The sequence below is a fragment of the Myiozetetes cayanensis genome, unplaced genomic scaffold (genome assembly GCF_022539395.1).
Source record: "Myiozetetes cayanensis isolate MyiCay16 unplaced genomic scaffold, myiCay2020 scf6-25, whole genome shotgun sequence".
NCBI classification, from domain to species: Eukaryota; Metazoa; Chordata; class Aves; order Passeriformes; family Tyrannidae; genus Myiozetetes; species Myiozetetes cayanensis.
In genome coordinates this window covers 53,295,719-53,313,355 of record NW_026087853.1, presented here as the reverse complement: position 1 = coordinate 53,313,355, position 17,637 = coordinate 53,295,719, and the positions used below count along the sequence as shown (strand labels likewise).

The 17,637-nt window shown below is 42.5% G+C and overlaps 1 protein-coding gene across 7 annotated transcripts in view; it reads right to left on the bottom strand.

Moving 5' to 3' along the window:
- TEAD1 (TEA domain transcription factor 1) overlaps positions 1-17,637 on the bottom strand; it is a 157,843-nt gene that overhangs the window by 34,272 nt on the left and 105,934 nt on the right. For 2 of the 7 annotated variants that reach the window (XM_050335491.1, XM_050335494.1), the window contains 3 exons: positions 11,829-11,893; positions 8,830-8,892; positions 926-937 (listed from right to left, as the gene is read on the bottom strand). In XM_050335491.1, the coding sequence (XP_050191448.1) occupies positions 926-937; positions 8,830-8,892; positions 11,829-11,893 (140 nt within the window). Of the gene's footprint in view, positions 1-925; positions 938-8,829; positions 8,893-8,980; positions 9,044-11,828; positions 11,894-17,637 lie in introns of all 7 variants that reach the window. The other 5 variants (XM_050335498.1, XM_050335493.1, XM_050335495.1 and 2 more) reach the window with 5 other exon arrangements.

Here is a 17,637-nt window from a genome sequence, read left to right as displayed (position 1 = left end):
CAAACTACTGCCCACTTGTTTATCTGGGCAAATTCTGCTGATTTTAAATCAGACTTGACTAAACAGGGCACGCTGCTAAGGCTCAGCTCTGCCTGCAAGACAGGGAGCACTGAGATTTGAGCTCTATCAGTTTGATCTAAGAGAAGTTTGCCTTTCATGTTACACTGTAAAATGAGAACATAGAACTGCGACTGACTCGCAAACAGTGACAGATTTTCCTTCATGCTCACAGGTTTAGAGACATTTTGGATTCAGTTTTACAACAGCTAGTTTAAAATTTAGATCACAAACATGTAAGTAACATTTTAAATTTTCAGTTGTGGTATTTTACTGATTTACAGTGTTCCCAAAGAAAACTATCAGCCACAAAATTCCTGCTGTTTTCAAGCATACAGGAACAAGTTTAGGAAAAGATGGGTTGTTACTTGTATTAGAGCAGTGGTTGGAATCCTAGTCACTGCCAATCACGTATTATCACAATAGAAAGGGAAAGCCTCTTAATGCAACAGTGTTAACCAAGGGTATATCTGAGGTCAGGCAAAATAAGTAAAAATCAGATGTTACTATCTGGTAAAATGGGGTTCCTCATTCAAAAGTACTATATTATAAGTACTAATATTTAGGTATGTGACTTAGAATGAAGGAACACAAGCAGTATTAGGCAAGGATTTTTTTTTTTCTGGCTTTATTTTACAAGCAAAGTAGCAAGCATGCTGGCAAGAGATGCATGCTCTTATGTATGATATATGACTTTGCACATATGCTCCCTCTAAAGCTTATATGTAGCAGTACTATAGGTGAGCAGTTTCTTCCTTTGAATAGCTCCTTTAGAAACAGCACAGGCTGAAAGTACAGGAAAGGCTAGCCAAAAATTCTGCCAAGCACAGCTAAGGTACATAATACTTGGTTTAGTCAAAATACTTACCATGCTTGTTACCTGGATACAACAACAAACAGTTTATTAAAATGCTTGTGTAGAATAGCAGATTCTTAGCAAAATATGAACAAAATAGTAAGAGACAAGGGAAGAGCAGTTTGCTCAGTATTAAATATCAACTTTAAACAAATGCATTATTTTCACCTAGGGACTGATTCATTAAAAGGGGGAAAAAAAAGGATTAAGAAAATAACATCAAAACACTGGGGAGAAATAACCCACAGCTCCCAGTGTGAAAGCTGCGGGTGCTGAATGAGGGGGATTGTTGCTGACCGTGTGTGCTTCTCTGAGCTGTGTGAGGAGCCCCTGTGGGACACAGCCTGGAGGAGTAGCAGGTGGAGCAGGGCAGTGGCTGCTCTGACATCATTCCCCTCTGCACCTCGAAGGATGTGAGCCTGAAGGGCAGCTCTCAGCTGCCTGCGAAGCTCTGACACCTGCAGACTCACCTACGCTGCCTCCTGTGCCAGCACTGCACTCCCAAGCACTGCCTTCTGACCTGTCTGAGCCTTGGGACCCCCTCCCCACAGTTCAGGCCTTCTGCAGAGCAGCTTCTCTCCTGTCACTGATATCCACCAGTGTGTGGACAAAACTCAGCCACTTCTCCAACATGTAGCTTTCCAATATAACCACAACCAACCTGCTGGTTAAGAGATGTAAGTCAGCCCTGGCTCTGCCAGCTACTGGCACTCACCTCTGCCTGCCCCAGAGTGGGAGGGTGTGCACGGGAGGTTTGTGCATGGCATGTCCTACTGGCTGCCTTTGGATGTCTGCAGGCCACTGGGCTAAAAAAATGCTTTGGTGGCTGTTGAGAGGTGGCAGTGTCCTGAGATGCACGCAGCTCTCCAGACCTCTCTACCCTCTTGCACAGTAAGAAGGACTCTCCATCATGAAAACATGAAAATGAGATGCCCTCAAACAATCTGGAGATATATCTCCACCAGACTTCCCTGTTCCATCTCTCCCCCTTTTTTGTAAGGGGAGCTGGCTTGGAAATGCCCAACCATGCAAGTCTCACACATAGCCTGCTGAACCATAACAAAACCAAGTGTACGAGGATCGATACCTTGTGTGTGACATGCACAATTCAAGAGATGTGTGTGTCTCTGGGTCCTAGTAACCTCCAAAACTGTGTGTGCCCTGCTTTTGTGACTACCTTGTTATTTTCCAGAAGTGCTGTGGCACTATAGGCTCCTCTCCTGCACTGCCTCCTGCCTGCCACCAGCTGTGCCAGTGCCACCACATGAAGGTGCAGCCAGTGCCTGTTCTCCTGCCTCATGCTCTTCTGCTGCTAAAATGGCCTTACTATTAGGTGCGTCTAAATGAAAGGAGCATTTGAAAGTAAAAGCTCTGTAAGGGATATAAAAGTCCATTCCTGGGAGATTTTCTCTTTTGTGACATGAAATGGGATGTGCCTTCCTTCTTGCCAATTGCTGGTTTTCACCCTAGAATGTTCTGCATTTTGTGGTGGCCATTCATTTCATCCTCTTTGGATTGACTGCATTTTTAGGAGGATGGCGAGAAAGAAAAAAACATTTGGAATGACAGTTCAGAAATACAGTCCTTGCAATTGGGCCAGCTTTGAGGAGTTTCAACAACTTCTACCAAGTTTTCCACTGGTGACAAATCTGCCAGCTCCATGGGACATGAATACACTTGGGTCAATAAACATCAACGGGAAGTTTCACCTTCTGTAGGCCTAGGAATCTCTGCACAGTTGGAAGATCAGTTTTTCTCAGAGTAACTGTAACTTCACATTCAAACATGAAAGAAATCAAATTCAAAGTCAAATACAAATATATAAGAGGTCCTGACTTCCCTTGGCAAAAGAGCATCTTCAACGACATTTTGGAGAGCTGCAACGTGATGGCCTATGCTTATGTAATAGGGCAGACTTCATAGTCTTCAGAAACAAATGAGACAACCACATTTTAAAGCTGCATATTTAGATTGCAATATTAGCTTGTCTGCCACTTAAAAACAAGTGTATGTTGGTTTTTTTTTATGCTGTAATGGAGAGCACTTGTAACCAGGAGGGAATCGGTCTTTCTACCTATCACTGCAAGGCAGTCACTTCTGGGATGAAACTTGGTAACTGATTAATAACACACAATGGTATTACATCACAGTTTAGGCAGCAAGAGAAGTAATATATCCAATTAAAACGGCAGGGGTAATTTAAACAGGCAGATTACAGTAATTACCCAGGTTGGAATTTGGCCAGGACAAATGGGTTAACACCCCTACTCTAAACAGAAACGTTGTGAGATTTTTAATGACTGCAAATAGTTAAGATTTTGATTTCCTATCTTGTCCAAAACAGAAAGGGTTTGGGTTTGCTCTCACTTGTGCTGCTGTGTAAAGCTGGAAGAAATTCTTTCAGGTTAATGAGGTTTAAACTGATGCAGTAAAATAAAAGTTTGGCCCAGTGGGCCGCAGTCCTGTGCTGAAGTTCAACAGAGGCTTGGGGGGGACAGTATCTCCTCTTGAATCATTAAATACTGCTGGAGCTTAAGGTATTCCTTGGATAGGTCCCATCTGGCCCTGACCTGGTTTGACCCTATATAATTTATGAGGTAAATGGGATTGCTGCTGCCCAGGAATGACACAGAAAGCAACAGGTTGTACACTCAGACTCCTGCCTTCCCTTCCTCTTACAAAAGTCTTCTTCTGTACTGTGCTAAATAATTAGCAATGAATGTTCCAAGGTGGATTTAGAGTACAGTCAGTGGAAAACTGTTCTAGTCCCACTAAATCCCTAAAATATCATCTCTGTAATGGAGATCAAGGTCTGCCTCATGTTTTAGCCAACTGCTTCTGGCTGCAGTTGCAAACACTTTGTTTTTGAAAGATGTAAGCTCTAAGAATCTAATGCAAGGAGACTATAACTTTTAATGAATCAGGCCCTTAAGGTTTACTTTTCACTGATTGGTTTTGGAATGCAAAAAACATAGTTAAATTAGATAATAATAATTCCCCAGTATCATCCAATTATAAATCTTAATATCTATAAAAGCCCCACATGAAACAAGAGTTCTACATGACAAGAACAAAAGGATTTGTGCTTGACTTTCTTTTAATCCAAAATAAACAGAAGAATAATTCAATCAATCATTTCAAACAAGTTCTAGAGTAAAAAATAAAACCTGTTATCCTAAAATGATAAATGGGGCTTTGAATATCATGTTATCTATGACTTTGGGAGAAAAAAAAATCTAAGACAGTATGAGGAAAAGTAAGCACAACAGAACAATATTAATTTAAGAAGCCCTAAAACCTGTACCCATATTTAAAATACAAAACTTTTCATGTAAAGGAAAAAAAAAAGACATAAGAAACAACAATTTGCTCACAAAATGGATGTTACAGTAACACTAACATAAAATAGATTCCTAATAAGCAATTTTGCAGATGTTACTCTGCTCAGATCTCATATTGATTCAAATAACCTTTGCAATAATTAGCTGTAGCTCAAAAAGATAAACAAATCGTGACAATATACAATTGTTCTGGACAAAAGATAGAGAGCACTTCAGTGTTTCTAGCCCTGATCTCCAATTTGCTTATTATTAGAGAAGACAGGAGTAAATACAAAAGCTGGCTATTTCAGCCAGGCAATAGCTAATGCCAAGAAGAGAATGCGCATTCAAAGCTGTCCCAACTTGCTGCCTAATGAGTAGCAATTAATCCATCTTATTGTATTTCAAAATGCTGAAGACTCCATTCACATCAAAGGGAATTTTTCAAGGCTTTTATCATTGTTCATTTAAAAAGTATAGAGCTATCTTTAGCATTTTATAATTGACAACAATATTTTCTTTTTATCCCTCAATGCAGAATGTAGAATAATGGATTTTTAAAAATGTAATACATGTGAACTGTAGGCATTTTAATGCTTCTTTTGGTTTCTGTCTAATTAATCTTGTACTATGAAAAAAAAAACCTGATATGAAAACCTAAGATAGATGTATATCCTGCTGCGAACACCTTTACTCTCTGTTTATGTACAACTTCCAATCCATCCTTTCTCCTGAATGGGCAGAGATGACTTTGGCTCCCTGTCAGTGCAAAAGTGGGAAATGCTGCAACCTAACACTATGGACTGGTGTATTTGACAGGGAAATACAGCATTAGAGTGTAAAAATTCTGCTTTGCCTCCCCCAGTCTCTGTATGAGAGGAAATGTAATGAAGAGGAGCTGCTTTTCAGACCTGTCTCAGCCTCTCTTCCCATTTTCATGAGATTAAATTTCTCTCAACTTCAGGAAGATTTTAATAACCTCAGTAAATTAAGATTAAAATCTCTAAAATAGGAGTATTTTCCAGTTGTAAAAAGAATTAAAATATATGACATCCCTGGAAGGGCTGAGGGGACTTTCTTTACTGGTGGTCTTGAAATGTAGAAATAGCATTATGGGCAAAACTTCACTTTCTTGCAGGCTAAGGATTCATCCATCCAGGGCAGCTGCAGGCACTGCTCATCAAAGACAAGGGACTTTGCTGGACCAAGCAGACTTTATGGCAAGCAGGTGAGATTTCAACCTGTTAGGTAAGTTTCAGCAATAGTCTGTCCAATGTCATGGGTGTGGATAGCTCCGAAATCCTTCCATCCATTTGGATTTTTGCAGAAGATAAACACAAGAAGAGTTGTCCAAATCCTCTCCTCGCCATGAGCAGGTTTCAGACCAAGTCAAGATAGTAAAATCTCTTGGTATGAAATAGACTCAGCTGGTACTTGGGGAATGAGGGCTATTTGTATATACCCTTCATCAGACTAAGAGGCTAGGAAAAATGGGACTAAGAGGCCCAGGTCAATTGGACAGATCACATCAGCCACATCTTAAAATTGTCATCAGATGCATGTGGGGTTTTTTTTAAGTAGTAACTACTTCCCTGGATGCCACTGAGCACAGATTTTACAGAGGAATTGCAAGTGTCAGCTCACTGTTCAAAGGGTGAGTTGACCTGGGTAGGAAGCAAAGAATCATAGAATGCTTTGGGTTGGAAGGGACCTCAAAGATCATCTAGTTCCAACTCCTATGCTATGGGCTGAGACCAGGTCCACTAGACCTGGTTGCTCAAAGCCCCACCCAGCCTGACCTTGAACACCTCCAGGGATGAGGCAGCCACAGCTTCTCTGGGCAACCCGTTCCAGTGTCTCACCACCCTCACAGTAGAGAATTTTTTCCTAATATCTAATCTGAATCTACTCTCAGTTTGAATCCATTCCCCCTTGTCCTGTACATGCTTATGTTAAAAGTCACTCATGTAAAAAGGAGTGTTCTGTCTTCCTCTTCATCACCCCTTCACCAAGAAATGTGGGCAGCATCTGCTGCGTGAGAGCAAGAGTCCATTATCTTCCTGAAAAGGTTGCTGAAAAGATGCTGCCAAAATGGTCCTTGTTGAAACAGTCAGCACTTACAGGTACTGCAATGTGTTCACCTTGTCTTCACTTTTGCATCAGTGATGTCCTTTTCAGGCAGTTTTCAAAGTCCTCTGCACCCTGCTCTATGTGAACCTGCTTTAGCAGGAGGGGTTGGACTAAATGATCTCCAGAGGTTCCTTCCAAACCCAGCCAGTCCATTCTGTGTGATTCTGTGTGAGGCAGCCCCTTTTCCAGAAGGGATCTGTGCAAGGGGAAAGTGTCATGCCATGACTCCTTCTTCATTGGGACCAAGAATGGCAAGGAGAAGAGGTGTGAAGAGCCTGGCTCCTTCATCCTTCCTGGGCACCCCTCAGGCTTGGGGCTCTGGAGAAGTAACCAGAGAGAGCTAATGCTGGGAGCAGGGGTAGGACAAACAGCCTGGACCCATCAGCCAGCAAGACCCGCTGGGGAAGGGCTGGGGTAGCTTTTGCCATCAGTGATGGAGGGGGACAGCAAGGCCAGGGGCCAGCAAACCTCTGTCACCAGTGTGCACTCTGTCCCCACCATACTGTTGAAGAGAGTTGAAGTAAATGTCCCTGCAGAGTGTTGGGGCATGGAGGCAGGGAATCTTCCTGAAGCCATCAATTCCTAGCAGTAAAATGGCAGCTCCCCCACTTTCAACTCAACACTGGGGAAGCTGCAGAGCATGGACAGGCGAGAAAGGGCAGCAAGGTCTGAAGCCCTTACAAAATATTTTGTTGTCCAAACAGAATCTTTACTTTTTCAGGCAACTCCTTAAAAGGAAAATTTCCTCCAAATCTCTATTTACTGCAAATGTCATCTAAGCTAGGGGTCTCAAATATTCTTAGTGTTTGGCTACTCTTTCTTCTTTGGAAAGCTTCAATAAAAATTAGCAGGTGCAGTATTTAAAAACTTTTTTGCTTTATAAGTGTCTTCATATTTTAAGCTATTTTGGTCGTTCAGAAAGGGAAATATTTTAGAACAATAAATCCAATATTTGTGTTCGGCTCCTAGGCCTGTATTTGGCACTTAAGCAGGCTTCCTGATTTTTGCAGCCCTGAGCTCTCACCAGTCCTCTAAAACTCCAAGAGCTGCTGGTGCTTGGCACCTCCAAAAGTAAGGCCACCTATTTAACATACTTAATTTTAGGCATCAAGGCTTGACAATTTGAGCTTAAAATGCTACATATCTCTGTATTATTGCACCCTCGGTTAAAAAGCAGTACGTTTAAGTTGTCTTAGTTTGTTCTTTATGAACCCCAACTGCTCAGCCAGTGCAGCTAAAAAGCCAGCCACCAACAGCCAGACAAGCTTGCCAGCATGCTGCCCACTGCGGACGAAAAACCCAGTGCTTCTGTCAAGGAGGCCTGTTACAAAGCCAGGCTGTTATTTATACGCTGCAGTTCAAGGATGGGGGTAAGCATCTGCAGTGCTCACCGCTCAGTACTATGAAATTACTTTCTGAAACATTTTGCTTTTCAGCTAGAACAAAAACGTGATTTGTTCTCATCTGGGTGAAGGAAAAAAAAACCCATAGAAAGAAAAAAAAGTAAAAAAAGAAGGGAAGTAAAAGATTTACAAGTTCCTTCGGATTTTATTTAAAAAAAAAAAAAAAAACAGCAAAAACTGTAAACCCCTTCTCTTCCACTTTTAAATAGTGTGAAAACAAAATAGGTCTCAAAGATCTCTGCTGGAAAACTTGAAAAAACAAGCAATCCAAGAAACCCCTATTAACCATTTCCAAGAGTTTCTTTTTAGCCTTAGAATATATTTTATTGAAAGCATGGGAAATGGGGACATGCACAATTCATCATGTCAGATTAAGCAAACATACTTAATATTCCCTGAACAGGACTCTGACTGAGGCTCTCCAAAGACTAAATGTCAATAACTTACTTCAAAAAAATTATATTTCAGGGAATCTTGTAAATAATGGGTAACTTGAGGTGATACTAGATTGTACTCTAGAAACACCATATAGTTAGAGCAATCTGGCTGGATAAGCTGTGCTCTCTGGCACTGGAATGATCTGTTTTAAGTATTCTTGATAGCATTTCAGAAGCACAAAAACATCTGGGAATGGAAAACAATTACCTCAATTACCCCTCTGGAAAAAGAAAAAAAAAGGAAAAAAACCCAGAAAAAAACCAGAAAAAAAAAAGACAAAAAACATCTACACAACTGCATAAAACCCCTGTGTACTAAAATACACTCCTAACCACTCAACTGTTAAAAAGTGAAACAAAAAATGGATTAATGGGTTAAAAATCAGGTTTAGGTGCTGAGGTGTTACAAAGAGTAGTTCACTTTGCATTTGGACGGTGTTAAAACAACGTTTTTAATGTGGATGCTAGTGCAGAAACCGGAGATTAAACACAAAGAGACGCAGACAGCTCCCACATGCAGGAAAAGGAGGTTACAGGCACAGCAGCCCCAGCGCTCGCCCATCACCGCGGGGAGGAGGAAGGGACAGGCATAGCAACCACAAGCCCAAAAGCAGAAAAGCGCATACCTTCAGCTTGGAATGAAAATCACGAGATTTCCTTCTGGCAAGAACCTGAATGTGACTAGACACCTGCAGGGTAGGGGAAGGGAGGAAACAAAGGAAAAGCCTGTAACCATGGAGATGAAAAGCCCCCTACAACTGGGCAAGCCAAACGTACCTTAATGGCGGCTTGAATTTCTCGAACTTTCTTTCTTGCTAAGACCTGTATGTGACTAGACACCTACATTGTTCAGGTTTATAGGGGGGGAAAAAAAAAACAACAAACAAAAGAAAAACAAAAAGCAAATCAAATTTTAAATGTCTATTTTTTATCTTAAAAAAAAAAAAAAAAGAAACTTTTCTGAGGGGAGGAAGTTATTTGCATCTTCAGTAAGCTCTGCTGTTAAAGATACCACATTCCCAGCCAGATACCAAGCTCTTAGCACTGAGGCTTAACAATACAGGTCATCACTGCAGTGACTTGATTAAGGAAAAAAAAAAAAAGAAAGAAAGAAAGAAAGAAAAAAAAACATGTAACCCACCACGTTGTGCATTCAGCTACAAGATAGAAGACACAGATCACAGCTGGACGCAGCCCATGTGCTTTGGTACCGATCCCATCCATGCCCAGGCCCGGCGCTCTCGCACAGGGAGCCCACAGGATTTCTACCCCATCTGCTGTGGATGCAGATGCCTGCTCTGAGCATTTGCCACTAGGCTTGAGACACAACTTGGCACCAAGAAAACTTTATCCATTATTTATTTGCTCTGCAGCTCCAATGAGAAGACTCAGGCTGCATTTTGACTCCACTGAAATGCTTTAAATTCTGGCATAAACAATAAAATACTGGCACAACACAGGTCCCTGAACGTGTGCTGGTTTCCCCTGTAATCTCAGCATCAAGTCTGCCCACATAACACCCATGTAAGTGGGAACCAGTAACTTGACGTCAGCTTGAGTGATGCCCAGGTTTGGACCGTGGCCATTACATTTTGCTCAGAAATTTGTGTAAACCCAGACCTGCACTAGACCAGTTATTGTACAGAAGTTGTTGTCTGTACACTACAGGGTCTGGGAACAAATTCACATTCATGTTTACCCAGGGACATACTGAAATTCATGCTATTGATGATGAGGGTTTAATGATGCTGCTCAGCATCACTTGGTAGTGCTCAGCATCCTACAGCCTTCTGTGTGAAGGTTTAAAACCTGCAGTGATGGTAAAAAACACTAAAGAGAAATCTCTTATTCTTGTTTGACCCAGGACATACCATATCAGGTGGGGCACATTTTTCCTATGTCAGTTACAATTCCTGTCTGGGAAAGAACAAAGCAAAAGAAAAGGAGAAACAATGCTTTCCTCCCTCTGTAAGACTATTCCATGACAATAGTACCAAAAAGCCTATATTTTAGTAGAGAAGAGGACAGTAATGGATCAATGTGCACAGTCCCTGAAGGCCATCTTCAGAGACTTCTTTGAGAAGCAGCTTGAGAACCAGTTTGGAGTAATTCAGAGTTATACTGCTGCTTAGTAAGCAATTTTGTAGTCAAACACATAGATCAAGTTTTCACACATGTCCATTTGTTTTGCTTTCAGTGGAATATTAGTGATGTTAAAGGTTATACAAGAAGCACAATTGTAACATTTAATTGGTCAGTTAAAACTCCAAAGTAACGACAAAAAAACTTTTCTAAACAGTCAGTCTAAAGTGATTTATGAATCCCTATAGAGGGATGTACAAGTACGGAGGCAGACATGTAAGCCATCACAACCCTCTTGGTTTCTTGGCACATACTGGCCAAGGATCTAGCTCAAAGGTCTGCATTTTGACTCCTGATGCAACTTTATGGTCCCAGCATAACCCCCCACTTTTGGAGCTCACACGGGCATGGCACGGCAGAGCTTGGGACTTGGTCTTTCCTTTCTGATTCTTTGCCAGTCTTTGGTTTGTTCCTTTTCCACATGCTGCAGTTTCTCTCCTTTCTCATGCCTTTTTTTCATCCCTCGTACACATGTTTTCTTCCTAACTGACAAGGGACACCACTCAGGGCAAAACAGCACCCAAAGTGCCTTAAATCCAAGTGCCGGCAGCAGAACAGAACACCTCTGTGTCTGCCGACTCAGAGTCACCTTTCCCTGGACTACAGAACAGGTGTAGCATGCAAGTGTGCAAGCCTCTGCTGTCCCCTTTGTCACACGTGTTGATGCGAGCTGGAATCTTGCATCTGACGTTACAGGAAGCGAGGGGACTCTGCAACTTGTGAGGCAATTTTAGACAGTGCAAGGGTTTAGTAACCAGTGCATAAACTACATGGAGCATGTGTCTTCTGCGTGGCTACTGATCGCCATGAATATTATAAATTAAAGGATTTAGTCATATGAGGTGAATTAATGTTATCTGATAACCATCTGAAAGATATTTAAGACTGGTTTGAGGTTTATTCTGCCTCTTTGATGAATGAAATCTTACCATGGTCACAGACCAGGAGCCTGAAGGCTCTTTTGGGGACTTTTTTTATTATTTTTTCATTCTGTAGCAACTATCTGGCCATGAGCTGAGAGCATGATAACGATCAGTTCTGCCAGATTGTTTTTATTTATTTACCTCTCACATGCAAAAATCTTAATTTCTATTATATTAGCAAATTCTCTTGACTTTTAAGAAGTTCCATTATTCACCATCTCAAAATAATCATTATATTCTGTAGTTATACTATATTATAGAGAAATAAGGCATAATGCTTTATGTCTTTGCTTCAACTTTTGAATTTTTCTTCCCCAGCTACAGGGGAATAACAGGTTCATGTACATATAGATTGATAAAAAAAATCATCCTCAAACCACCCCTGAAATGATGATGCACAACCCCAGAGTTTTAAATATTCTCTAAAAAGCATATTTTAATCCGAACAGTGAAGTCAATACATCATCTCATCAGAGCTGAAGCACAGACAGCCACTGCAGCCAAAAATGCCATGTTTTGTCATTCACTGACATGCATACTTCCCCACTGGGTTATTTTACCTGCTTCCTGGTCCGTGTCTTCCCTGTTCTAAGTTTGATGTATCTGGCTATCAATTCATTCCTACCTGAAACAAAGAAAAATTCATGATAAGGGACAAGCAGCTTCACATCCATAAATACCATCAAAACACCACATTTTGACATATGACCTCCGTGCAGATGAGGTTAATGTTTTTTACACACACTCCACTTTTCCTTTGCAAACAATTTATCAGTATTTCTCATTGTTCACCAGTATTTCTCTTCCATCTCCTTGACAGGCATTGTAAGTGCCACAGGAACTATGCAGAGGCCTATGAGTTCAATGTTTCCCCACTGAAGTCCTGCAGCTGTTTGCAGGAAGAGAGGCGCCTCCTTGGCCAGCAGTGGAGCCCAGGATGATCTCTCACTGGAGAACCTCCCATGCTGGGGGACAAGGTCTGGGCTCCTCTAGTTTTGCTTCCAACTGCTCTGAGTGTTGTTTGCCCCCCTGGCCCACCTGGACCCCTGCTGGGAGGAGCAGCTGCTCTTGAGAAGGTTGTGTGCCACTCAAGCCAGAGAGCCAATCACCCAGATGTTACAGCTTTTCTCCATGTATTATTTCTACAAGGAGGACAGCAAAATCTGTCCTTCCTGCCAGGAAGCACTCTGCTTCCTCCAGTGACAGAAACCATTGTCCCGGTTCAGCAGGTTATCAATCACACCCTTAACTCTACACACAAGAGTGGTCGCCCTGTGAATCTCTTGTGGCAATGGGGCCAATCAACACCGTGGTTTGTTATTCAGGGTTCTATTTCTCTTGGAAATGTAAAGTATTTCCAAGTCTCTAAAACAACTATTTGACTCTTCTTCAGTCACACATTATGCTACCTAATGCAAACTAACATTTTCTTTCCAAATAACTTCCTTCCTAAGTATTGCTGACATGGAAGATAATACAAGTTTTATGTGGTGCCCTGTTTATTTTCACTGCATATTATGTTACTTCTCCATGAGCTGTAATAACTTAAATATACTTGTTCAACAAGTCCTAAGTTACAGAGCTATTTGCATTCAGCACAGGGGATAAGTAGCTCGTGCGTAGAAAATGAGAAAACTGATTTAGCAGCAAGCTGAAAATGGGGAGGTTAAGAAAATAACTTGTCACCCACCAAGTTATTTTAAAGTGGATGAGTACATAACTGGGGAATGCAGAAGATTATTGTCAGCAAGGGCTTCAACCTCTTCCAGTTTGATGCTGTGGGGGAGAGATGGGGAAGCTCTGAAGTAGCCTGCCTATGTCTGAAGGGCATTTTATTGACTGAAGGACTGAACACGTTTAGACAAACTAGACCTTCGTTTTCCTCTTTCCTTCTGTCTCCCCCTTTGAGCCTTATTTTACAACCCTTGTATCAAATGTCTCATCATTCCTGTCTCCTCCATGTTTGCTAAATGGGTACTAGAACATGAAATATCAACACATTTCAGAGCAGAGCTGTGTTGTCTCTTAGTCCCATTTTGTTTTGGTCTGGACTGTGTGCCACGTTTCCCACAACGTGCCACTGTAACGGGGATGTGAGGTTTGTAACTCTTCAGCAGGTCTCTTCAGGACAAACTTCAAGATGTAAATTTTGCGTGAGCAAACAGTTACACAAACCAGCAACATTTCTGCACACAAATGAGGGATTTCCGCATGCAAACAGAGGAGCAGCTAGTTACCTGATTTTCATGCAAAGATCTTTTCTTTAGGATGAAGTTCTGCAGCCCTTTGTGCTCACAAGATACTTGCCATCTGCAGTGAACAAGTGCCTTAGTGTTCATGGGGTGAAACTGGGGAATGCTCAACCTCTGTACCTCTCTAGTCTCATGTTTTTTCTCATAATTTAAACAATAGCCTGCAAGAGCCCTCTCCGACCTGGTGAGATTCGGAGATCACATTTCTGAAATCATCAGTGTGATAGGTGGTATGAACATTTTTGTATTTCTAAATGCACATTTTCATTTAGCTGGGGAGTGCCCCCCTTCCAGAAAGTACCTGCTTTGCATATGCTTAAAGTACATGCATACATTAATACCCAAGGTGGTTTTTGTTGTTGCAAAATGCTTGTCAGGTTGTCCTTAGCAGCAGCTGGTGACTCTGAAAGGTCAGTGACACTATAAGGTGGTGTAAAGGATGTCCCTCTGTCTATGCTGAAGATGTTTCAAACACATAGGCACAGCACAGGTCACTCCACCCACCCTTGCCCCACAGGCAGTCCTGTGCAGCCCTTGGCCACAGCTGAGGTCTGACAGTTTTCTTCCCAGTCGAGAGAGCTCAAAATTTATTTTTAAAAGAAAGCTCAAGTTCCCAGGCAGCCACTTGACAGGAAAAGCAGCTTCATAAAAAACACCAAGCACTGAAACACCAGTCTAGTGCTGCCTCTGGTTGAGCCCCCGTCCATCTATAAAGTGCTTTGGCACGAATCAAGGTTGGGAGAGGGGATGTTCTCTGGCCATTATCTAGCCCAGCAGGGGCGTGACAAACAAGATTGTGGTTTTGCGAAGTGATCACTTCCCTTAAGGTGAAGGCCAGCCAGAGTCTACCTCCAGAAGAGTCAACAGGGTGGAATAAGTTGCTCTAACTTGCAGGGAGGAGGAACTCTACAAGAAACCACAAAAAGTGGCCAGGCAAAAGCCTTACATACATTTTTCTTACTGTCATGTTTTCAACACAGCAAAGAAACATGTCAGGTTTAGCCAGAGCAGGAGATACTGAAGCCTCATGAGGTTCACTAAATACCTTCTGCCTAGCCACAACGATCTGAAAAGACATAAATTCTTTTTTGGACTACCATAAATACAAACATAAGTGCTGCCTGACACGTACAAGATAGATGCCCCCAAGTAAAAGTTTACAGTCTTAATGTTATCTACCAAACACTGGAGCTCTTCTTTACCAATTCTGACAGATACTAACAGAAATTATCTTATCTCCAGATCAACTAAAGCCCAAAGAAGATTTTAATGAAAGAAAGACTTAACCCTTTCCTGTTCTTGGGAACGAGAAGAGACTGAAACAAAAGGAGGCTCAAGGAACTTCTTTAATTGGCCATTCAAAACCTTAGGGAGAAAAATTAATAAATAAATAAATCATTAATAAATAGATCAATAAATCATTAATAAATAGCTCTGTTCTCTCTAAGAAGATCTCAGCTGTGGAACCACTTTCTATACACACTCTCCTGCTCTCATTGTCATATATATCAGGGAAATTGCCTGGCAGAAGAGAAGAGGTCAGGTTTATGAACTGTAAATGTTCATCTCCTTGTCATTCGCTGTGACAGTCTCCTGTGTCGAATGTTTTGGTTCAGATATCAGAGAGAGGCATGGTCAGATAAAACATCTTCACAGCACAGGAATCTTTTCCAAGGATCTTGAAAAGATCAGGAGAGGACCACAACAAATATTTTACATAAGCTGCTTCCTGGGGTTTGCTTTTCCCCCTTTTAATTCAGGCTTTATCTGTTATGTCCTTCCATACTGTCCGTGCAATTGCAAACTGTTATTCTCCCTGGACTGGTGCCAAGGGAGAGGCATTTTACACAACAGAACATCTTTTTCAAACATGGCATGGAGTAAAAGGGGAGTTCATCTAGAAAACAGTGCAGATGCTAAAAACCTGTTTTGTGGAGAGCTGGAGCCTCACTGTGGCCCCTCTGGGGAAACAGCCAAGTCCCCAGGGCAGCCCTGCTCCTGCCAAGCAGTGGGACACAGGTTCCCTCCCTGAGTGCCATCACCCTAAACAGGGGAGGGTGTGCTAATCCCAGACACCTCTCAGACAGCACGGAGGGCTGACATTTCTGCTCTTCTTGTTCAAAATAAGTAGAAGCAGCTGCACAGTGGGGAGGCTCCCACCCGCCTCTCCCTGGGGGAGGCAGTTGTTGCTCTAACAGAGGGCCCTTGTGCAGGGAGCCTCCTCCACTCATGTTATTTTCAAGAACAGCCTAAAGCAGCCAAGCATCAACCCCCATGAAGGTCTTCATGAGGGTTCCCACTTACCCAGCATGAGCAAGGCCCCCAAGGTGAAAGTCAACCTCTGACTGAGGAAGTCATAAGTGGCAATCCCTTCAAGGGCCAAAAATGGCACTACCACCTCTGCACAGGAGCCACTAGACCACTACAGCTCTACTAGGACCTATATGACCTGGGGACGTGCCCCCAGACACACCATGTCCCTTTTCCTGGGCCACAGGCATCACTGCTCAAACCCAGTCCCCGCCAGCAGCAGGGCAGCAAAAGCGCTACATCACGTCCCTGTGAAGCTGCGTGGTGGGCGGGCGTCTTTATTTAGAACATTAATGACACAAATTAAACCTCCGCCCTCCCAGCTCCCAGTAACAGGCACCATCCAAACGTGATAAAAATAGGCAAGTGTGGGAAATAAAGCCAGTTAGCAACTTGAAAATGAGCAGCTAATTTTAAAAAAAATGTTCATACTCAGCAAAATAATTCAAGCAATGACCAAGTAGAAAAGCCTATTCTTTTCAGATAATGGTGTGCTATGAATTTCTCCAAATTCTGTGGCTCGAAACAAGTATTTCCATCCTGACTGTGAAGTCTGGGGACAGACCTGCAGAGCCATTTCATCTCCCAAATCATTCTCACAGCCATGTTTTTACCACAGCAAATCTTTTTTCAGCTAGTTTTGGTAAACTCCATTTCTGGTCACCTCTGCTTGGAGCTCGTATGAGGACCTGGTGATTGCTAAGTGTGGCACATGTGCCTCTGGGCCAAACTTGGAGAGCTATTGGGAATTCTGCTGGATGAGGGAGCAGGCTGTGAGTGCTGGGAGAGTCCCTGTGAGCAGCACCTCAATCTTTGTCTTGCTGGATCCAGATCCCACCCTAGGCTGTGGGGGTCTGTGCATGGACACTGGTTTGAACATTTTCCTCATCAGAAGGTGGGCACAGGGTCCTTGAGTGGTGGGGCTTGCAGCCTGTGCAGGAAAAGCCTCACAAAGTCATGGTGCTCAACCCCAGCACTGGCAGAATATCCGGCTTTGGGAGATCTTGCCTAAAATTCACCAGTGCCGCTTTCTGAAGATGCCTTATAGCTAAATTGGCTAACAAAAAGCCTCTTGTAGATAAAAGAGCTCTGCAAGTCAACAACTGGCTAAGCAGTTTAAACCTCTAAGTAAGGCATCCTCTGTTTAAACGTTATAGGCAAATCTAATTTAAGCTTTTAAAAATATTATGGGCAGGTGTTTAAGTCGTGGGCACACTGGACTGTGCGCGGGGCTGGGAGGGGGCTGGGCACCGCTTCCCAGGCGGGCAGCATTTTGTTCAGCCAAGCTTTCTGCAGAAGGGCCACGTGACAGAGGCCAAATAAACAGCATCTGGGGATTTTCAATTACAGACCTTCACCCAGCATGCCTGCACTGTAATCTCTACCAGATGAGGCTCAGGCCTCACTATTTTCAATAATTCACACACTGTGTACACATAACATGACAATAAGGGCATTCATGCAACCGCCTGATTCGCACATCAAAGCTCCCAAATGGCCAGCTGTAAGCATGCTTACTGCTGAATAATTCATTCTTTTCACAGGCTTGAAAAAACGCTCAGCGGGAGTTGGCAAGCTTGTGTTCTTTCCTGTGTGGTATGCTAAACTCAAATTTTGAAAGAGGTACAGCCCCACTAAAAAGAGTCAGAGATACAACTATTTAAATGTGCATTTGCGAGCTTTCAGATGGCTGCTCACAGAAAGAAAAAAAAAGAAAACAAAAAGAGAAAAAAAGAGAAGCACTATGTTTCTGAATGGGTAGCAGAGATAAGATGAAATAACCGACATGTCTTCTGAGGCAGGTGGT